This window comes from Anolis sagrei, chromosome 1 (genome assembly GCF_037176765.1).
Source record: "Anolis sagrei isolate rAnoSag1 chromosome 1, rAnoSag1.mat, whole genome shotgun sequence".
Classification (NCBI taxonomy): domain Eukaryota; kingdom Metazoa; phylum Chordata; class Lepidosauria; order Squamata; family Dactyloidae; genus Anolis; species Anolis sagrei.
In genome coordinates this window covers 72,584,178-72,608,398 of record NC_090021.1, presented here as the reverse complement: position 1 = coordinate 72,608,398, position 24,221 = coordinate 72,584,178, and the positions used below count along the sequence as shown (strand labels likewise).

The 24,221-nt window shown below is 39.0% G+C and overlaps 1 protein-coding gene across 3 annotated transcripts in view; it reads left to right on the top strand.

Annotated features, from left to right (window-relative positions):
- The window catches only part of AKAP12 (A-kinase anchoring protein 12), an 82,872-nt gene that overhangs the window by 41,024 nt on the left and 17,627 nt on the right, over positions 1-24,221 (top strand). The window contains exon 1 of one of the 3 annotated variants that reach the window (XM_060753562.2): positions 8,351-8,609. The exons of the other annotated variants lie outside the window; for them this stretch is intronic. Coding sequence (XP_060609545.2) covers positions 8,585-8,609 — 25 coding nt within the window. The 5' untranslated portion in view covers positions 8,351-8,584. Of the gene's footprint in view, positions 1-8,350; positions 8,610-24,221 lie in introns of those variants that run through there. 3 annotated transcript variants of the gene reach the window in all.

Below are 24,221 nucleotides of genomic sequence, written 5' to 3'. Positions count from 1 at the left end.
TATAGGGCTGTGTGGAAGGGGCCCTAAGGCAACCTTATCATCAGGTTTTCTTGGCAGAATTTATACACAGGAATTTTGCCTTTGCCTTCCTCTAAGATGAGAGAATGTGACATGCCCATGGTCACCAAGTCAGTTTATATGGCTGAGCAGGGATTCCAACCCTATTCTCCCCTTGCTCTAGTCCAATGCTCTCACCACTACACCACATTTGCTATCATATTACTTTAAGCTTTTTGAGTTGTAGGCTTATTTATGATATTACTTTTCTTCTTATGCACAGAAAAAAGAAGTCTAGAATAATACATTCAAAATAAAAATAACAATAGTGTGTCTTGTTTAAGTTCTACATTTAGGATGTTCAGTGAATTGTTTATGGTAAACAAACCCAATTTGATTTCTGATTTTAAATATGATGCAAGAAGGGAAGTAAATGCTTGGTAGCTTCAGCCACGATTCAAGCTAAAGCTGAAGTGCTTGAATTGAAGCCAGTTTTGTCCTACTGATTAAGGCAGCTTTAAGCAAAGTATTTCAGTTTGATTGGAAAATGCAAGGGATGATACAGTGTTTATATTCTAGACTTATTCTTTTCATGAATTATTTGGTTACAAACCTCAAATATTTAACTGTAATCCCACTAGCAAGGAATTTAAGACACCAACCAAGCATTCCAACTGTAACTTCTCCAGCCATAATTCTGACAAAGCAGGCAGCTCTGTATACACTGTTTCAGTTTGGCTAAACAGGTAAACCCCAATTTAACAAAGTAGATGCATTTCTGGGTATTACCTCTTTAACAGAAGATTTAATACCAGAAGCAAGAAATAATATGGAAAGAATAGGGATAGATTCCCACATCACAAAAAGGAAGTATAGTTCAACAAATTTTAGTAACTTTTGATGCAAAACATAACAAGTGAAGCTAAAAAACCTGCTTGCACAAATAACCAAAAACATTTGGATCTTCTCAAGGCTCTTTGAAAGTTTTTCCCCAAATGCATCTGGGAACTATTTTTAAAATTTTTTTGCCATCTTCAGATTTTCTTACAGATTCCATTTTGTGACCAAACTTATAGATCTATGTTTTTCTAATGTGATGGGATAGGTGAGAAAGCAAGACTTGGTCCCCTTCTAGAATACCATATAAAATCCAGATTATCTGCTTTGAACAGGATTATATGGCAGTGTAGACTCATATAATCCAGTTCAAAGCAGATAATGAGCTTTGATAATACAGCCTGTGAACCGGATGCAGCCCGTAAAGAGTTCTGTGCAACTTTATAATAATTGTTTTAAAATTTGTTTACGATTTGTAATCAGTGAAAGGTTGCTTTGTATGCCTGTTTTGCATACCTATAAACCTGGGATCAGGCAATTCTTTTCTGGCAGAGCAGGGTCAGAGAGGAAGAAGTTTAAGAAACACTGCTCTAAAGTACTTTTCATGGGTATGCAAATGGCCAGTGATTTGATGCCTATGCCTTACACAGGCTTATATTTTGGGTTTGATGGTAAAGAAGCTATGGCTGTTTGAAATACGCATAAAAGATAATTGAATTGAAATTGTTTTATAGCTCAGCGTCAGACAATAGTGCTGACAGAAGAAAACATTGTCTGCAGCTTTCTGTGAAGCAGACAGTGTGACTCAAGGCTGAGAGAGTGTGACTCAGTCAAGATAGCCATTTACTGATTACTATCTTGTGTATGTAGCATTGTCCAGGTATGCATTTTCGAAAACTGATTATTGAAATACACATTGTTAACCTTATCATGTTATGATGCTAAGCAATACGAGCTTGAATGCATTTTTCAGGGTTTTTTTTTACAGTTTACATTTAGTCAATTAGCAAATTAGATTTTAATTTGATTTCATAATGAATAAATAAAATCTTTATTATATTATTATTATTATTATAACTTTATTTGTACCCCGCTAGCATCTCCCGAAGGACTCGATGCGGCTTACACAGGACAAGGCCTCAAACACAATACAACAATACAATACCTAGAGCAAATTAAAAACAGATTAAGCAGAGTAAACAACAGCAATAACAATACATTGAGACATCAAGACACTATAAAACTGGGCCAGGCTGGGGTAGTGGGTACAGAATTAAAAGTGCTGATGTGGCAGGAGGTATGTAGGATTATAAAATAGGTGAGGTGTGCGGTGTGCAGTGATCTTAATTCTATTAAAGTGCTTCTAGGATTTGGTATTGGGGGTTCCTAATCTGGAAAGGCACATTGGAACAGCCAGGTCTTCAAGTTCTTTCTGAAGACTGCCAACGAAGGGGCCTGTCTAAGATCTTTTGGGAGGGCGTTCCAGAGTCGGGGGGCCACCACAGAAAAGGCCCTGTCTCGAGTCCCCACCAGGCGCACTTGCGACGCGGGCGGGATCATGAGCAGGGCCCCTCCAGATGACCAGTTCAAAGCTTATTGGATTGTTTACTTCATCCTGTTACTAGAAATTTGTCTTTCTTCAGTCCTCCTTCACAATCTTTCAAATGCTGATTTTGCTTAAAATAATTCCAGTTAGTCAAAGAAGATTGAAAAGGGGGTTGGATAGGCATAGAATGGCTTTGAACAATGGATCTCCTTTGCCGGAGACCTTGTTAACTGTTGTATGTCTATGTAGTTGTGGCCTGACAGTGTGTCCATTCCTTCTTTTCTCAATGTGCAATGTCTGGTATGCATACCAGTGGGAGGGTCTATAGCCAAAACAGTGATGTTGACAGACCTTGGCAATCCCTCTGTCAAGTGCTACTGTGGCCAGAATAGTTGTATAAAAGCAACATTCTCTGTTCTGTAATATAACTTTCTAGCATTTGCCAATAATGTTGTAGGAATGTCAGTTGGTAGTAGAAGACAGGTATTGGTAGTTGTATCACTCTTGGTCACTGCTAACTGGTGTTGAAGGGGCTTTGCTCCCCCCCCCCCCCCGGCAGTCTATCATTTGGAGGTCATTGGAATGGAGAAGGCTGCTCTAGGACACACCTACCTGAAACCATGTGTACTGTAGAAGTAGCTCACAGAGGCTTTTTCAGATTGGGTGTTGAATAAGGTATCATTAGTTTGTCCAGGCGTTCAGAGGAATTATTATTCTTTCTTCCCATTCTCAGCCATATGCTGGAACTTGAATGACTTAAGTAGCATGGCTGCAATGCTGCCTTCTGTGCAGTCTGCAGGCCCATTGCTTCAGTTTTGGACCACTGAAGTTGTTCTTTGTGAAGCTTGGAAAGGAAAAGAGTTCTGGAAATGGACACATAGTGCTGTGTTTCTATGGCAAGAAGAATGATGGCAATGAAATCTGCACTACATCCCTTTTGGGATCAAGAATTCACAACATCACACCTAGCATGTGTCAAATGAGGCTTTTATTATGGAATTGCCCTCCATCATTTGGAGAAGTTGGGACAGGATGTCTAGACACGTTTCTGGAAAATATAATCCTTCCACATTTTCACACAATTCCTTCCATCTTTTTTCATTCATCAAAAAAGAAAAAAAAGATGGAGTGCTTGCATAATGTCTTTTGATTGATAGTGCTTAGAGATCTATCTTTGGAAGGAGCATTTGATAGTTGGACTCCAACGACCTGGGATACAATATCCAACTTGGAGAGAGTGTGATGATGCAGATACCGGAAGCAATAGGATCTCTTATAATTTCTGGGAGCCAAAGCTGACATCACAGTGGAATTAATCCAACATGGTGTTTAAAATGTTGCGTATGAGCGAGAAGTATCTATTTGGTTGCCAGATTCAACTGATACGTTTCCAGCAAATAATGATTTTCTTTGTAATCAGATGGGGAATGGGGGGAATGCAATGATTGCCAAGTGTTTTATACACTGGGAAGTGTATTCAACATCAAATTATTAATTTAAACCAACCAAAATATCTCCAGGGGTTCATCTACACAGTACAATTCATACACTTTTGACAGCACTTAATTAATGAAGTTTAACACCACTTTAACTGGTATGGCTCAACGTTATGGAACCATGGGAGCAATAGTTTGGTAAGACACCAACACTATTGGCAGAGAAGGCTGAAGACCTTGTAAAACAACTCCTAAGATTCCATAGCATTGAGCCATCATCATTAAAGTGGTATCAAACTGCATTAATTCCACTTTGCAGGTACACCCTGGGTTAGAATTTCACTCATATCATGTAGATCCAGGCATGGGTAAACTTCGGACCTCCAGTATTATGGATTTCAACTCTCACAATTCCTAACAGCTGGTTGGGATTTCTGGAAGTTGGTCCAAAACACCTGGAGAGCCAAAGTTTGCCCATGCCTGATGTAGATACAACTACTATTACGAATACTAACCCACATATAAATCTCACATACATATATATTTACAGAAGGGGAATGATCATAGGGATATATGCGTAACTACTATTTTCTTTATGTAAGACAAGTAAATTCTTTAGCATTCCAGACTAGCAACATTTCTGAAATACAAGAGGGAGTTTTCTGATGAGTCAAGGGGCCACTTATCATATTACTTTTTCCTGCAGAAAGGATGGTTCCATTCTTCTGAAAAATCTCTATAAGATATGGACTCTCTTTATCTTGAGATTATCTGGATATATTTCAGTGTTGTACCACTGGATGCATCTGCTTTATATCAGACTTCGTGATGTCAAAAGTGAGTCTGAACAGAAAAATGATTTTTCTGGGTGCTCTCAGGAATTGCATGTATCTAGAGGCATGTACCTTCTTTATTTTTCCTTATGATTGCATTTGAGTTCTTAAAATCATTTATGTGTTTCTGATTTCCAGTGTTGGTCTCCAAAGAAACAGAAATCCTTGGGCCTGTCCAGACAGCACCACCGCAATAAAGGCTGGGCTGTCCGGACAACTTTCTGGACAGCCCCGAATTAATTCGCTACAAACCAGGAAAACCCTGGTTTGTAGCGAATTAATTAGATTGTGGGTTTATCCTACACCTTCCAAGAAAGTGCAGAATAAATCCATTACTTCTGGTGTCTGGAATACAGTTCAGACACCATTCGCACAGTTTACCGGGCTAAATAAGCCCGGTAAACTGTGGGAATACCCACCCCCCCAAGACCCCAGACCCTTTTGAAAAGTAAAAAAACCTTACCCGGCCTGAAGTATACTCGCAGAGCAGGTCTCCCGGCACATACAAATGATGCACCAGGCGCGCTTTCTGGGGTGGGTGTGGACAGGCCACCAGGAAAATCTGTGTTTTTTAAACAGATTCTCCTGGGATAAAGGCCTGTCTGTAGCCGTCCCTAGTCTGTTAGGCCATATTTTCCCCTTACATCATTCTCTGTATCCATTTCAGAAGGGTTTCTCTCTCTGTATGTTGTGCTACTAGGATTACACATTTATGTATTGCATTTTCACTTTGATAGTAGAGTAACAATCAATGCTGTGTTTGTCTTTCTACAACAGTAGCTGTTAGGTTCTCCTACCCTTTCCCATATTTGATTGCAGCCCAGTGAAGCTTTGTGGTACACTGTTATTATTATTATTATTAACTTTATTTGTACCCCGCTAGCATCTCCCGGAGGACTCGATGCGGCTTACACAGGCCGAAGCCTCAAAACACAATACAGTAAAACATAATACGACAATAGAAAACACAGCAAATCAATAGTTAAGCAAGCAACAACGACAATAACAATACATCATGACACTTTAAAACTGGGCCGGCCAGCGCAATGGGGTACAGGGTTAAAAGTGCTAGAGTGGCAGGAGGAGCATAGGAATAAAAATAGTATGGTGTGCAGTAATGTTAATTGTACTAAAGTGCTTCTAGGACTTGGGTGGGGGGATTCCTAATCTGAGAAGGCACATCGGAACAGCCAAGTTTTTAGGTTCTTTCTGAAAGCTGCTAAAGTAGGGGCCTGGCGAAGATCTTTTGGAAGGGCATTCCAAAGTCGGGGGGCCGCCACAGAAAAGGCCCTGTCTCGTGTCCCCACCAAGCGCGCTTGCGACGTGGGTGGGATCACGAGCAGGGCCTCCCTAGATGACCGGAGCGAGCGTGTGGGTTCGTAAATGGAGATGTTGTCCAGGCCTGCACAACTTACGGTACACAGGCCAGATCTGACCCACAAAAGGCTTCCCTGAAGCCCGCAGAAGGGGCTGGGTTTTGCTTGCCTTCCTGGTCAGGCGAGGAGGGGGGGAGAAGTGACCTGCAGAAGATTTTTTAAAAATATATTTACAATGTTGTGTAGGCCTGCTGTAGTCATTTTTGTGTTTTGTCCAGGAATCCCTGGGTGGGGGAAATTAGTGCCAGAATTAATAGGCAGTTCTGTGGACAGGCCATCTCAGAAATCAACAAAGATTTCTGGGGACATTCCAATCAGGCCCAAACACAGAGCGAAAGCATACCAATAACCCAATCACAACAGGTCCTTAATTGGATTATCTTTGGATTATTTTGGAGAGGGGCAAAATACAGAATTATATCTAGAGACCAATGGGAGTTTGCTGACTTTTGTGAAAAGCACCTTTCCCTCTCTCACTATGGCATTTAATTGTTATTCCATGGTACAATCTGAGTGTGAAAAAGCCCACAGTCTGCGGTTCTGTTGAACTGCTCTTGTCAAGAAGGATGTGTCGGATTTTTCTTTCAAGAACATTTGTAGTTGAGAATATTCCCTTGATTTAATAATATACAAACGAATAGTAAATTCTTTTCCTTGTGTGTGGCTCTTTATGCAGCTGAACAGCACCATCTATGCACAAGAGGAATGTATCAACAGGTTAGAGGAAAATCCAGATATTCCAAAAAATACAATTAGAAACAAGAGCGCAAATATCACAACGGAGTTCTAGCTGAACTATATCCCAAATACTTCAGCTAGAATTGAACATATTAAATGGCCAAAGTATGCTGTATGATTGGTGAACTAGAAAATTGAAAAACTGGTTGGAAATGGCAAATGGAATGGACTATCCTGGAAGTAGACCCTGAGCAAGAGCACCACACAGTGCAACATTTTATTGCAGATCTTATTTGTGACTTCTAATTTTTTTTTTATAACAAGTTACTCCAAGAAATCTTAAAGCTGGAAGAATTCAAATGGTAGACAGGCTCTCTGAAACATTTATTTGATTGTCATTAAAAGATTTGAGTATCCCTTGCCCAAAATACTTGGAACTAGAACTTGTCTGAAATTCAGACAAGTTTTTATTTCATTTCAGAATGTTTTGATCTCATTATTTATATAAACAAGAAATTCATTTGTATTTCATACATAGCCAATATAAAGGTAATTTTATACAATACATCCATACATTTATGCATGAAACAATTTGTATATGCTGAACCATCAGAAAGCAAGGATGTCACTATCTTAGCCATCCATGTAAACAATTTTGGATTTTGGAATATTTGAGGAATTCTAGATAAGGGAAGCTCAGTCTGTACTAACTAATCTTCCCCTGTAAAATGGAGCTGCTGAGGAGTCCTGGGAACATGCATTGTGAATTCACTTTTTCAGGACCAAATTAGGCACAAAGTTCCATTCATGAATGCAGATATTATATTTGGTTTATTTTCTCCTTTAAAAAACGTCATGAGAGATTGTTGTTAAGGATAATGGTATACAAGAAGGAAGTTTAATCCTTTCTGATCCGTGCAGAATCACAAGGAAAGATGAGTGATGGCACTCCTTCTCCCAGGTTGATTAATAAACACAGTAAAAGTGGGAAGAGTGCATCCTTTCTTTTCTATAGATCTTGATCCATTTCTCTCCATCTCACCCCAAAACTCAGCTGTAACAGTTGCTTGAGAAATGCTAGTAGGTAGTAATATTTTAATCCCTCTCTTTACATCTCCCAAGACACATTAAGATACATAAATGTATATAAAAACAAATTGAGAATAACACTTTATGCCTCTGATGAAGTGAACTCTAATCTTTGAAAGCTTATAACACATTTGTTCATTTTTAAGGAGCTACAAGACTATTTTACTGTTAGTAAAGCAACCAACTCTAGTAATTTTTAGAAAACAAAAAGACATAAATAATAATAAATATTTGTAGATATAATATCTATTCCTCCTCTTAAAATAAGACATTCTTGTAGGGGAGTAGTTATAAAGAACAGTATAAGTGCATTTCTGAGAGTGAGCTTGCTCCTAGAAACAGCTCCAAGAATATCTTTACTTTTTTCAGTTTGCAACAGAAAATGATTTTGGAAACTCTGCTGCTTTCTCTTAAAGGCATGTAATCACATATGAGAGAGATTAGACTATTCTTAAGTTCCACTGAGACTCACAATGCCTAAGAATAAGGGGTGTGGAAAGGGGGTGGGTGTGTAGGGATGTCATTGTTAAACAGTGGAATACAACTTGACCACTCCAGTGAGCAGTTAAGAAAGGGAGGGACCACAAAGAGCTGTCTGTCAAGGATCAGCCTGCTGCTTTTGTCAGGCAGCCCTGGATACTGGGTGTTCCTGTTAGCTCTGCTCCCCTCCAACCTCCTTTCCCCACTACCCAGTCCCTGCATCTCTGATTACACTGCAAGTTCGAGAAAGAAAAATAAAGGAGTATCTGGCTTTGGAGAGAGAAAAATCTCAGTTACCAGAAGACAGAAAAAATGCTGGGAACCATCACTATCACAGGTAGAAAATGTTTAAACTTTGGATCATGGGGATTACTCTGTTATTTATTTGTGTTGATTTATTTGTACAGTCAGAGATTTCCTCAATATTGAAGATATGGCAGAGGCATTGGGACAGTCATCTGCACCTTTTTATCCATGTACATTGCAATCTTGTCCAGCTTACTCAGAATTAACTCTCATCTGCTGTGATTTACTCCTAGTATGTATGTGTAAAAGTGCAAATGCAAAGATGTCTTCTCCCCCCCCCCCCCCCCGGGTTTTGATTTAAACAGCTGAAGTATATCATAAGTATATAATAAGATAACACTAAAGCAGCAGTTCTGAGCAGACCCCTCTGGAGTGAGATCTGCTTCTTAGTAAATTTGTATGAACACTGTGATTGTCCCATTTAAATCATAGATTTTATGTAGCATTGAATTTCAGATGAAACTCTGCATTTTAGATTGCACAGTACTGTACTAGATGAGTGATGTTTATATTGGCATGCATATTCTATATATACTGATATTATTTCTGACTCAGCATGCTTGATTTTGATAAACTTCCAAATTTCTGACTGCTGCATGCTTTAAGTGAATTGATTCAATGTTTCATATCAGTTTTGTAATGTCCCCCTTTTTGTCCAAGCATTTAATTTCAAGATTATTTCATTAATGTACACTTAATATTTTACTTGGCATAGTGATTCTTTAAACCATTTGATTCTCGAGAGATTGCATACTTTTTGTGCAACCTCTCATATCTCTTAATTTCCATTATCCTTGACCCTCAGGCACAGTGTTACTACATAAATAATAGGGCAAACATCTGTTTTAACTTCCAAGGTTCAAGTGGATTCCATTCACTTAATCTTACTCATTAAAACATGCATTGTGTATGAACCGAATCTGTTTATAAAAACAAAATCATTTTGTTTTGGATGAGTTCATTATATAATTTGAATGGAGCTACTAGTTTCTCCTTTTAAATGCTTGTAATAGTAATTTAGAAAACAGAAAGCTCATCAATATATTGCTGAATGGTTGGAAACAGACTTTTTCGTTTAATGAAAAAATAATATTTGGAAGCACTGGGGGATTTAGAACTTCATTTTATCTTCCCCACTGAGAGCATGTAAAAACATCCTGCCATCCTGTGAAAATCACTGTGATCATAAACAGTACAGCAAAATACAAAGAAATAGAGTAAAATTGGTTACTCCTTATGGGACTATTTATTGCATCTCTGTGGGATTTCCTGCAGAGTGATTAATTCATTTGGTTTGGTTCGGTTTCATGTGACCATGCCTACAAACATTAAACAGTGTTAGCACCAAGAATCAGCAATGAAAGAGTCCTGGTTTTCTCGTATAAATTACCAGTTTTATGGAATGCATACTTGACTTTGCAAAGAGAAGTCTTGCTGTATTTGGGGTGTAGAGTGAAGAACGGGGATGAATGAGCCTGAAATGTTGGCTAGGGTGCTTAATACCTCATCATTAATGGTGAAAGCTATATTACAATAGTTGTTAACAGGGTTTTCCTGCTCACATCTTTGTTCTCTGCAGAGTATTTTTCTTTCTACTCTTAAAAGAAATTTCTGACGGTTGCACAAAATGGTTAAAGGAGGAGATATTTCTTAAGTACAATAAATGATCTGACAGTAGGATTTCCTTGCGGAACTGCATTACAGCATTTCTTAACAGTAAGGCTTACTCAGGGAAGCTTTTAAATCATGTGGAATTGTGCTGCTTGCTCACACACCTCCATTTTCTTTTTCTTTTCTCTGGATGCTGCTTTCATCCTCCTTTACTGCAACCTAAGTTTTCCATATTTTAGATTCACATTTATGGTTGCCAACAGCCATTCCATTTAGAAGACCACTTCTTCATAGTCTCTGTGAAATCACACAATGGGTGTCAAAACCACAATGAGTTTGGTCATCTGTGCTGTAACACCCCCCTCCACACATGCACACACGCACACACACACACACACATTCCAGCAAAAAGATTTGACAGGAGTGCCACACCCACTATCTCAACATGCATGCCAGAGCATGCTTGCGCCTTAACAAATTATTATTAGACCAATCCAAAGAGAACCACCGTGGTGTAGTAATGTGAGTGTTAGGCTGTAACACTGGAAGGCTAGGGTTCAAATCCTCAGTCAGCCATGGAAATTATAGACTGGCCTTACCTTCTCTCAATCTCAGAGGGGTGAAAGGGCAAACTCCTAGTGAATGACAAGGAAGTCCCATGAGTGGTTCACCTTAGGTTGCCATAATACTTGAAGGCACACAACAAGCAAAATGGGAAAGGGAATTGGTGAGAGAAGAGAACAGGAGAAAGAAATGTCACCAAAATTAAACCATTTGTTTGTGTTTGATATCATTTATCATTTAGGAAGCTAACCAGAATAATTTTGGCTTGTGGTGGTAAAACACTTTACAAGGCATGGAAACACTACAACATGGGGGTTATTGTCTTTATAAGGTCCATTAGAGTTTCCAGCTGCACCAGTTAAAGGTAGATGTATAATATATCCCTTTTGTAGGTGTGTGTAGAAGCTTGGAGATGCAGATACAAGAAGGGATCAGGTTTAAATGGAATAGTTTTGCACCTCTAAGCCACTTGAGGGCAATGGCACAAACAAATAAGAGGGTCACGTTTTTTCTCTGGCTGCTTTTCCTTTGTATAAATAATTGAAAGAAAGCTATTAACTTTTGATTTTACTGTAGTTATTCCAGAATGCTTATGTGTCTATAAGCAGTTAGTATTAAGAACATCTTGCTCACCTGTGATTGAGATCCAAGCACTGAATGCCAAAATCTGTGCATTTTAGAAGGTTCTCAAAGGTTGCTCTGTGCAGATTCATATGTGTGATGCATGGAAACCACAAAGACCTATATTTCATATATACCCTACATACTCATGTGCCCATCTAGAAAGAAAAATCAGAAACCATCCCAAAACACATGAATCAATGAAACCACTGTACCCGAAGTCTATTTTTTAAAGGAATTATCTCTCTCTCTGGTAGAGTGGCAAAAGGCGAGCAAAAGCATAGCCAATCCCAAGGGAACCTAAAAGATGGATATACCGCACTTATCCCTCTGCCATAGTGTCACTTTTGACCTTTTTTGAATGCCTGGGCTTGAAGTGCCTGCCCCCCGCCCCAAGGCAACAGTAGTATTTTTCCTTCCCCTCGCAGAAAGACCATTGATTTATCAATGGGTCATGTAAAACCCCCATAATTTTTCCTCCAAACCATGCCCTCAATTTATACATGAGGTCAGGTTATACATGAGTATATGCAGTAGATTTAATGTCTATCTGCATTAACATCAGTGGTCAAGATAATCCATTTAGTTTAATATTTATAACATATGTCAATTAATGTTAGTCCTTTGTCCTTCCCCCACCAACAACAATGTGACTGTATCAGATTACATTCTCTTGGCAGAAGATTAGCTTACATATGAAGGACTGAAGAAATATGTCAGCCTAAATTCATTTTTAAATTGTTCATTTGAGTCCAGCTGTTGCAAGTCTCATGATAATGGGCAAGTTCCTTTCCCCATTAAGTGTGTTGTAACACTAGACACAATGGAGTTGTGAATTGTTACGAATTTCTTAACCACTCTGGGTCTAATCCAACTATTTCAAGGCAATGCCCTTCTCTCAATTCAGCACAAGCAGCCACACTGATTGCTGTGGGATTAAATATGAAATGGAGAGTATATTTTGGCCCTAAATGTATAAATATTGAATAAACTTTACTTTTGCTTTTAAAAATGCTTGGGGACTCTCAATGGATAGAAGTTTTTGGAACACAAAGTGCTGGGTGTGTATGACATATATCTGATGGATACAGAATGCAGAGAATTCATGGAGAAAATCCAGGGCGGTGTGGCAAATCCTTGGAGGGGAAAGTCAATCATGTCCAGATGTTGATATGGCTGAACTGCAAACACATGAAGTGTTTCAGATTTAACTGTTTCAGCCTGAGAATTTCTTTCTATCTACCAGCTGCAAGAAATGGAATGCTTGTATTAAGGGGAAGCAGAAGGTGGAAGAAGAAAAAAGCCAGCAGATCTGTTTCCTTGGAAGCAAAGTGCATGTTTAACACTTTAGAGTACTTCTTTGATAGATGGTAATTTGTTTCTGGTTATGTTGGAATGCATGTTATATTTTATTTCCCTGATCACGAAGTGACTCTGAAGCTATATTAAGGTATAATCTCCTGACTTTTTCTAATAAAATATTTATTCAAAGCAAGAAGCACACATTTTCTATTTAAATTTTGTAACAGTGTTGGGCCAAATATATGAAGCACAAGATCAAAAATGCTGGTACCAACTGTGTGAATGAATTCGTATGAGTATGCAAGCATCAGCAGAAGAACGTAATGCAGTGAACAGTTACTGAGATAGACAAGTTTTCAACATCTGACCTACAAATCACTATCCTGGCCGATCTGTAGTCATGCACGGAAAGCACACTTAAGGACTTGCAGCAACTATAAGTAGTTCTCTGTGTCCTGTGCAGCAATGGTGTTTGTGGCTCAAAGGAAAATAATGGGTAAATATTCCCCCTCCACGTCTCACTATTTACAGAACAATATCATAGGTGATATCAAGGGATCCAACTAAGCATTTCAAAAATAAACCTTGTAAGGTTTGTAAGTGGACACTCAAGACCTATTACATACAGCGGCAGAGTAAAATGGTTCCCTTATATAAAATGGTGAACAACATAAACAAGTTCCAAAGGGAGGCTTGGGGATCTGTCAAATGGCGGGAGGTTATAGCAGGGTATGCCTATACATCAAGTGTAGTGCTCAGTATGCAGCAAAATCAAAATTTGATTGTGGCTTCTGCACCCACTCTGATGAACACACGTTTAATAACAGACAGCAGAGTTATTGAGAGTTGTTGTCCTCCCTAATTGGCAGGTGACTTTAAATGGCTCTCAGAGCTGAGACATACCTGGCATCCTTTTCACGTAAATGTATCTAAAGCTTCTGTACAGGCTCCGTGCAGGAAAGGATGGCAAAGCAACAGTGTCTCACAAGAATAAGGAAAACTATTGGACAAACTTGGAATGGAAATATGGGTAACTAGAGATTGGAAGTAATACATTACAAGCATAGCTGTAATCTATTATTATTTGAATGTGATTTTCCTGCTTCTTACCAGGGGGTTGGACTGGATGGCCCACGAGGTCTCTTCTAACACTATGATTCTATGATTTTCTCTGGGGAGGTAGATGGAGAGGTATAATGAGCTGCATTTCAAAAGTAATGAAGAAAGCATCAACAACGCTTATGTTATTAGTATAATGGATAACATTTTTGTGTGCCAAGTGATTTCGGATTATCATAAAGCCAACCTATCATAGGGTGTTGTTGGCAAGATTTGTTCAGAGGGACCTTGCCATTGCCTTCCTCTGAAATTGAGGAAGTGTGGTTTATCCAGAATCACACTGTGTGTTTCTATGGCTGAGAAGATTTGAACCCTGGTTTTGCAAAGTCCCAGTTTAACTCTCAAACCACGGCATCGTATTGGCTCATTATTTTTTCTACTTATTATTTTCTCTAGTTGTTTCTACAGATTACTTTTAAAATGTATCTTAGGTATTTAGAGTATTTTAACAGGATTTTTCTAATTTTATGCTATTATCAGTTTATAGTTGCTTTTTTAAAAACAAAACAAGAATATTGAAAATAATGTAAAGGCAATGATTAAGACAATTAGTAATATAACTGTTGGGTTTCATCCCTGGACTGCACAAGACATTGTGTCATCAAGTTTCTAGTCCTCAATGAGTAGCTAGCCAAGAGACAGAGGGCCAAGCTCAGGGATTCCTTTCCACATCATTCCTATGCATGGTTTAAAGGGCTTTGTCTTCACTGCTAGCCACTGTCTCCTTCCCCTCTTTGATGACGTGGTAATGGAATTCTGCGAGGGAGCTTCCTTGTTAAGTTTAAATTGCCCTGGGAAGGCCATGTGGTCTCTACCATTATGCTTCCTCTTTTCTTTCTCCCTGTGAGGATCCATTTTGCCTCTCTGTAGGTAAAATGTAGCTGCATTGACTTTTTTTACCTTTTGCCTTCTTTAGAAGATGAGACTTAGTAAGCTAGTTAGCGCCAATACTTTTATTTATCTTTTTTACTTCAATAAATCTCTTGAACCTAAAGTTTGACTCTGCAATCCTCAGCCATCCTAAAGGTTAAGAGGCTATTCCCACTCATCACACGTAAGTTTCTGCCATTTATGGAGTTTACTCTTGGTACTCTGCTATATTTTGGTGCAATTACCCTAACTGAGGGTTATTTTTGAGCCTAACATCTCAGATTCCCCAACAATAACAAGTTTGTCTTGCTAATTGCAACAAGTAATGACAATGCATTGTTTTCTAGACATGATAAGAGTAATAAGAACAAATTACATTTTGAACAGTAATGTCCCAGGTTCTATGGGTGACATAGTAATGTGTCACCTCCCTCCCCAACCTGAGGCGTTGGACTGAAACTCCCATCATCCTTACAAAACAAGTTCTATAGCGCAACCAACCAGCTGTTGACCAAAAAGATTAGGTCGGTATATTTGTATGAGCAGCAGAACAAATGCATGTCACTTTCAAGATGTTCTGGACATTTGTAAATTGGGCTGAGGGGACGTATTAGGAGCAGTAGTAATTACTCTTTTACAATCTAAGAATATAATTAGATTAATTTTCTTTTATGTGCATTATCATTGCTTCATGTGGACCTTTCAGTTAGCAATATTTTTGTTTGAACTCATGTTAAAGATTATTAACCATATGCACAGCAAATGCAATTAAAAATTTGGCTCATGGAATTAGATTATATCGTTTTCCCCTTTTGTGTAAATAGGAATTCATAATAGATATATTCCTGTATTCTGCAAGATCAATAGTTACCACGAACAGTGAGATACTGCCCTCTGCTGTTCGCTTTTGTTTAAAATAACATGGTCAAAGGACTGCGTTCTACAGTTACATTCGTAACATACTTCTTATGTCGTTTAAATATATTGTATAGTACATAAAAACTGTATTTGTCTTGATGTTTTCTGTTTATAAGTTGTAAGTTAGCCATTTAAAAAAAAAAACCTAAGAGAAAACAAGACAATATCTGATAAAGTGTTGTCATTTCTATTCCATTTATTGCTTTTTTTTAAAAAAAAGTTTTTAATTTATTTGTGCATTTGCTGCTGTCTTGTTCACTCATAGTTTACCTGCAGTTCAGAAAACACTGTAATCTGATAGTGACCACTTTTCCAACTATTGGTCTATGTTTTTTTCCATTGGGGGGGGGGGGGACCTTTTGAAAGGAAGAAAACAGCAGCTGCAGTTGTGGATGTTTCTTATCTCTGTTGTCCTGTGTTTTGATGGGAGTACCATTTGGCATTAAACTGGAGGTGAGCTCCCTTTCCGTACCAACACCATTACTATTTCAGTTACTGTTGGGTACTATTGCAGGAGCATCTTTTTTTTGTGTGTTGATATTTTAATAATAAGTTGTGGGTGTGGCAGGGGGGAACTTTCTGTACTCACAAAAGCTCTGCTTCTGTCTTTAAAAAGCAATACAAGCTATAGACTAGTACTGAGCTGCAGATAAGTGTTCAAGGCCATTCTCTGTAGCTTTAAAAATGAGGAGAAAATCTGGTACTAGGAGAAAAAATGTAAATGGATTGGGAGGAATGGCTGATTGAACCATGCCTCTCAGGGCTTGTCTACACAGGCATTAAACTTGGACCCATCCTGAGTTGGCTCCTGGATTTCTTCACAAGGTTCTTCCACTTCCTCTGAGTATCATTAGTTAAATTGGGTTAATCTTGCTTTGCTCCACTACAGACATAATTGGGAATGGTCCAGAATTAGATTGAAACTCCAGGGTAATCTGCAGCATTGAGGTAGTGTGAATAACTGCATTGGGTCTGATTTGAATCAGTCTGCTGTCAGTATGGGGCCCCACCACCATTGCTTTTCCCCTGCACTCAATATCAGGCAAAGGGGATGGATTGTGCCCATGTTTCTGTTATCACCAGCTATATCTCATTGTAATTCGATATGCAGTTTGATGCTGTATCGCACAGATATCTTGGGGATGATCTGCCAAGTTTTTGGCAGATTGCTGGCTATTAAAGGTGAAGCCACTCCAAAGGCTATAATGAAATATAATTAAAGGAGCTGAGAGGCCTGGAAATTTGGTGTAAATGTAAGATTCCTTGGAGTTGTCCATTTGAGAAACGCTCAGGAACAAGTGGCTTAATACTTTTATGTGTGCTTAATAAATACTTTTAAGTAACTGTTGGCATAATCCCCCTCCACCATGTTAGTTTATTGGAAGCTATTAAAGCCTTAGCCTGTTGACGTGGGAAGGTACTGCTTTGCAGATGATAACTATATAATTTTAGACCTCTCACATATTCTGTATATTTGTCTTGAGGGGGATTATTCTGAGGATAGCTGAAGGCAGAAGCCATGTGTACAGAATGGCAAATTGTCATAGGTTATTGTTTTATTATAGCATGATCATGTTCAGGAAATGTGTTTAAAATAATGCAAACTTTTCTGGCCCTTTTTGGTGAAGATTCCTGAGAATCTAAAGGATTTGCATTCTCCTGTAATTAAACCTATTATCTAATGGATTCTGCAGGTAATTTTCTCCCACTTGTCTTGGAAACCATTTGAGCCTATGGCTTCCTCTGATATTAGATTACTTTCTTGGGAAACTGCCTTTTTGATTGCTGTTACTTTGGGGTCAGCCAGTCATACACGAGCTTGGTTTCCGGACAAGGTGGTCCTAAGTCCAGAAATTTCCTTCCAAGCATGTAAACTTTCCATTTTAATCAAGACTTTGGTTCAGGAACTTACCTTCAATTTGCGACATATTCCTTCCCATAGTAGAGCATATATATCATACTCAGGGCCATGGGATGAATCTGGCCCACCATGTCATTTTATATGGCTCTCCAGATGCTGGACTACAATTCCTATATTCCTCATCATTAGAGCTGATGGGAGTCATGATGCAGTAACATCTGGAAGGCTGCAGTTTGTTCTGTTTAATCAGGATGGTGCGGTTTGAATCTAGATACAAAGCTTGTGGATAGGATGTCGGACTTTAAAATGCCCTTAACTATTCCCCAACTTCAGAGTCACAAGTGCTGTTGGGTTGTAATTCCCATTATCCCCAGTCCACATGGTGGATAATAAAAAAATGATGGAAGTTGTTGTTTAATAACACTGAGAGACTCAAACTGGGTAAAATCTAAAGAGCTCAAACTGGGTAAAATCTAAAGAGCACCAACCACTATGTAATACACACACACACACACACAGTTGGCTTACATGAATTGTCCATCCATGGACTCAATGCCCTTTAACTACTGCTTTGGGATCCATCAAACTGAGGGTTAAGGCAAGAAGTGCACTAATGTGGTGCAAGGAAAGTGGGCAGGGCTACCACAAAAACACTTAAGTAATAGCTATAGGACAGGCATGGGCAAAAGAAACTAGACTTGTGTGAGTTTACAGAACAGCAAAACATGTTACTGCTAGTTAAGATAATCATCTAAATTTCCTTAAGATAAGTAAGCCCACAAGGGAAAGGAAAATTCCATATTAAATAAACACATAGTTTCTCATTTGTCTATTTGTGCCTTTGTATGATAAAATGGAGCAAGAGAGAGAGTTTGTGAATCCCAGATCCCGAGGGAAAGAACACAGGAAGTAATATATAAAAACGTCCTCTCTTTGGATTGCCCTCTAGTACATTGCACTCTTGCTATATATTAAGAGCTGCTCTGTTGTCACAATCAATTTTCTCTTTTCTGTTTTCTGTTTAAATAAAAATTAAATTTAAATTTTTCGGGAAACCTCTGCTGATATGGGCAACTGACTCATGGCTATATCATAAATATCTCATGATACGTTCGTTATCTATGAAACCTTTTAAAATCTCGTGGCATTATGTCTATTATCTGAATAATGAATTTTATCTTTAAACAAGTTGGAGGTTGTCAAGTTACTTAGTTGGAATATCTTTATGGTTTTATTTGCAAGCTCCTGTGTTCTAGACAGATGCTTACTCCACTACACATAGTAGCTGTTTCTTTTGGCAGTTGTGCGTTGATATTAAGGCTTGGCAGAAATTCAAAATAATGAGTTACATTACTGAATAAGTGTGTGTGTGTGTGTGTAATATTTACAATTAAGATTCCTAACATTCCCCAGGAAGTTTAGGGCAACTAATACACAGTGTCATCTGTTTTGCATAAACATAATTCTTCCCTCTGGCTTCTGCCTATTTATGTAGCAGCTTGGAATGAGAATTGACATTTTCAGTCACTTGCAGGAAAGCAGGAAGTGAGCAGACATTGAAAAACCATGTATTTTGCAAACAAAAACAAAACCATAGTGAGTAGAAGTAAAACTACTACAATATTGTGGAATTTGATCTGCAATGCACTAAGAATATAAGAAGAGTTCCCACAGTTTCTATTAAAATAGACCCAATTAATGCTCTATCCCATAATATAAATTCCGTATTGACTTGGTATGAATAGTGAAATAGAGTAGTTCAAAGCAAATTAGGACAAATAAATACATTTTGGGAACAAATAACAGGGAAAATGGAGAAAATATTTAAGATACCACTTCAAATAAATATGGAGTTGATGTTCATGGGAATATTAGGAAACAAGAAGATCAATCCAAAATATCAAGATTTATTCAAAGCAATGATTCTTGCAGGGAAGGCTGTAATAGCTTGAGGTTGAAAAAATGCAAAAAAAAAATGGAATATGGTTAATTGGAATAATTATTTGTTTGACCAGGTCCAATCAGAAATAATTGCAAAGGTAACCTGCGAGGATATGAAGGAAGATAAAATGAGGAAAATTAAAGAGAAATGGTTCATATATTTGGAATGGATAAAAAGAGGTGAAGCCAATGTAAATATTGTACAGAAATGGGAAAAGCTGAGCTCATGGATGGAGTTAGAGTTCTAATGGAAATGTGGTATGGGTTTGCGGTGAGGGAGGAGGGAGGGAAGGAAAACAAAAAAACAAAAGAGTGAATGAACTCTTAAGATATACTAGATAAGTGACTGGACAATATTGAATGAAGGAGGTGGAGGATAATGGAAGGGTGTAGAGAAATGTGATTATAGACAACATGCATGCATTAATTATATAAATCCCCTCACAAAGCAAAATATCAATAAAAATATATTAATTTTTTTTAGGACAAATAAAAGAGAAACGTAGTTTATTGTAACATGGGCCACATCTACACTGCTGATTGAAACTGCATTATATGCCCAGTATAGAGTCATACAATGCAATTCAGTTGCATTATATGAGTCTACACCAAGCATGGGCAAACTTTGGCCTTCCGGGTGTTTTGGATTTCAACTCCCACAATTCCTTAACAGCCTACCGGCTGTTAGGAATTGTAGGAGTTGAAGTCCAAAACACCTGGAGGGCCAAAGTTTGCTGATGCCTGCTCTACACATGACCATACAATGCAGTTTCAAACTGAAATATATGGCAGTGCAGGCGGGGCCATTGTTCTACTGTTTTGCTGTATTATTAAAAAGAGCTTTTTTTTTTTTTTTTGAAGTGATTCAGTTTGGGTTGCTGTGAATTTTCTGGGTTGTATGGCTATGTTCCAGAAGCATTCTTTCCTGACGTTTTGCCCGCAACTGTGGCAGGCATCCTCCAGGATTGAGGATGTGTTGGAAACTAGGCAAGTGGGGTTTATATATCTGTTGAAGCTCCAGGGTGGGAGAAAGAACTCTTGAGGCAAGTGTGAAAGTTGCAATTAATCACCTTGATTAGCATTGTAAAGCCTTGCAGCTTCAAGGTCTAGCTGATTCCTGACTAGGGAAATCCTTTGCAGCAACATTCACACTTGCAACATTCACACTTGCCTCCAACAGACAAGAGTTATTTCTCGCAGCAGATATATAAACCTTACCTTGTCTAGTTTCCAATTTATTTATTTAAAACATTTATATTCTGCCCTTCTCACCCTGCAGGGGGACTCAGGGCGGAGCATAGTATATATACGGCAAACATTCAATGCCGGGACATAAAAGCATAAATATATACTAACATTTAAATCACTTATATTCACATTAAAAGTTGCTTAAAAACCATCTCAGGACCTCACAACCTCTGAGGATGCCTGCCATAGATGTGGGTGAAAAATCAGGCAAAAATGCTTCAGGAACATGGAAAAAACAGTCTGGAAAACTCACAGCAACCCAGTGATTCCAGCTATGAAAGCCTTCGACAACACAATGAATCATGTTTTTTGCCTGTTGTTTGAGAGGTCAAGTTGAACGAGTTCCCATTAACTAAGAGTCTACTGTATATATCACCTTTGCCTCATATCCTTGAGAGTCATGAAAGCTGGGCCTAGTCACATGGCTTTCATCTATATAAATAAAAATGTAATGTTCGTTTGTGGGATTAACATAACTCAAAAACCACTGGACAAATTGACACCAAATTTGGACACAACACACCTATCAGGCCAACAAGTGACCATCACTCATGAAAACACTGAAAAACACAGCAGAAGAGACTTAAAAAGCCAAAAAACAAAAAATACATTAAAACGCATGCACAAAACCACATATATACCCCATGACATACGACTTGTATCATGACCTAATTATCATTCAAGCTGAATTTCCTATATTATATTACTATTCAGATTTTGTAAGTCAAACTGAATTGTTTCTGATCCTTTTAAATTGCTCTGTTTTTATATTTCCTATGCTATTATACATTTTCATCGATCTTATTGAATCCAATTACTCTTTAATCAACCCGTATATTGGCCTCCTTCCCCCCTTTTCAAATTACTTCTTTTGTTGCTTGTCTACTATTGTTATGTTGTTTTATGCTTTTAAAATTGTATTTTGTTATTGCTTTGCTTTTAATTGCATGTTCCCTGGGCTTGGCTCCATGTAAGACGCCCTGAGTCCCTTCGGGGAGATGGAGGTGGGGTAGAAAAATAAAGAAGTTGTTGTTGTTGTTGTTGTTGTTGTTGTTCTTCTTCTTCTTCTTCTTCTTCTTCTTCTTCTTCTTCTCCTCCTCCTCCTCCTCCTCCTCCTCCTCCTCCTCCTCCTCCTCCTCCTTCTATACACAAACACATATATATACACACAATTGTATTTTGTTATTGCTTTGCTTTTAATTGTATGTTCCCTGGGCTTGGCCCCATGTAAGCCACCCCGAGTCTCTTCGGGGAGATGGAGGTGGGATAGAAAAATAAAATTGTTGTTGTTGTTGTTGTTGTTGTTGTTGTTGTTGTTCTTCTTCTTCTTCTTCTTCTTCTTCTTCTTCTATACACAAACACACATATATACACAAATACACTAACATACACACACACACACACACACAACACATATACATGGGCTGGGCCACAGCAACATGTGGCAGGGGACAGGTAGTCAGAAAAGAAATCACTACAGAGTTAGCCGCAAAACTCTTACAAACGGTTAGCCTGTCACCGAGTCATCTGCTCCCAAGGACCATTCGGTGTCTTTTCGTCCTCCTTTTACGTTCTCCAGGTAGGGCTGTTTCCTTTGCTTTGCTTTGCTGAAAGGCTTGCAACAAAGTCCTTCCCCATTCCTGTAGAGGGAGGTGGGAAAGGAGGGCCATTTTTCCCCAGCCTTCCCCAGAACAGGTCCTTGTCTTCCTTTAGCTGTTTCCTGATGGGCCTGATGGAAAGGCCCAGGGACTGATCCTGGTCTGTGTGTGTCAAGGGAAGAAGTAGTGCTGAGGTGGAGAAAACATTTTGTAATTCCTGGTCGAGCTGGGTACAGTGGATGTGAGGCCCCCTCTAAGGTAAGGCCCAGAAAAGGCCATCCTGGTAGTCTTCTTTCAGTCCATGGAAGGAGAGGCGTCATCTTGTCCTTTTTCCCATGCAGGGAGGAGAACCCAGAGCCACTCCTGGGGCTGCTGCTAAATACAAAGAAGGATTCTTCTCCTTTTAAATCGTCAGTGTGGATGAAATCTTTCCTGATTCATTTCTCTCTCAGCTTCTTTCTCTCCTCTGTGTTCTCCTCTGTCTCCTGTTTCATTTCTCTCTCGTCTTCTCTTCCCTTTTATGTTAGGGCCTTCCTTTTCTTTCTTATCCTCTTTTCTTTCTTATCCGGAACAGTGGCTTCAAACTACAAGAAAGGAGATTTCATCTGAACATTAGGAAGAACATCCTGACTGTGGGAGCCGTTCAGCAGTGGAACTCTCTGCCCCGGAGTGTGGTGGAGGCTCCTTCTTTGGAGGCTTTTAAACAGAGACTGAATGGCCATCTGTCGGGGTGCTTTGAATGCAATTTTCCTGCTTCTTGGCAGGAGGTTGGACTGGATGGCCCATGTGGTCTCTTCCAACTCTATGATTCTATGATTCTCCCTCCATCATTCCCAACTAGAAATCTCTTATTCAATGTATTGTCGAAGGCTTTCATGGCCGGAATCACTGGGTTGTTGTAGGTTTTTTCGGGCTATATGGCCATGTTCTAGAGCAGGGGTCCTCAAACTAAGGCCCGGGGGCCGGATGAGGCCCTCCAAGGTCATTTACCTGGCCCTCGCTCAGGGTCAACCTAAGTCTGGATTGACTTGAAAGCGCACACAACAACAACAACAACAACAACAACAACAACAATCCTTTCTCATCAGCCAAAAGCAGGCCCACACTTTCCATTGAAACACTTAAAAGTTTATATTTATTAAAAATGTTCTTCATTTTAATTATTGTATTGTTTTAAGTGTTTTTTGCACTACAAATAAGATATGTGCAGTGTGCATAGGAATTAATTCATTTTTTTTTCAAATTATAATCCGGCCCTCCAACAGTTTGACAGACTGTGACCTGGCCCTCTGTTTAAAAAGTTTGAGGACCCCTGTTCTAGAGGCGTTTGATGGCCAATCTGGGACATCTAATCACCTCTCAACAAAAGCTTGCCCCAGGCACTGCCAGGCCATCAAATGCTAATCAAGGTGGTCATTTGAAACATTCACACCTAGCTCCAGCAGACAAGAGTCCTTTGTCCCACCCTGGTCATTCCACAGATATATAAACCCCTTTTCCTAGTTCCAACAGACCTCGCTGCCTCTGAGGATGCTTGCCATAGATGCAGGTGAAGCGTCAGGAGAGAATGCCTCTAGAACATGGACAAAAAACCTACAACAACCCAATCTCTTATTCCCTTCTCCTTTTCACTGTACAGGCAGCCCCCAAGTTACAAGCAAGATAGCTTCTGTAGGTTTGTTCTTAAGTTGAATTTGTGCGTAAGGTACATTTTTGGGTTGTTGTGAGTTTTCTGGGCTGTATGGCCATGTTCCAGAAGCACTCTCTCCTCATGTTTCGCCTGCATCTATGGCAGGAATCCTCAGAGATTGGGAGGTCCTCGCAACCTCTTGGGATGCCTGCCACAGATGCAGGCGAAATGTCAGGAGAGAATGCTTCTAGAACATGGCCACACAGCCAAAAAAAACCCCTCCAACAACCCAAAAATGTACCTTACGCACAAATTCAATGTAAAAACAAACCTGCAACAACCCAAAAAACCTACAACAAC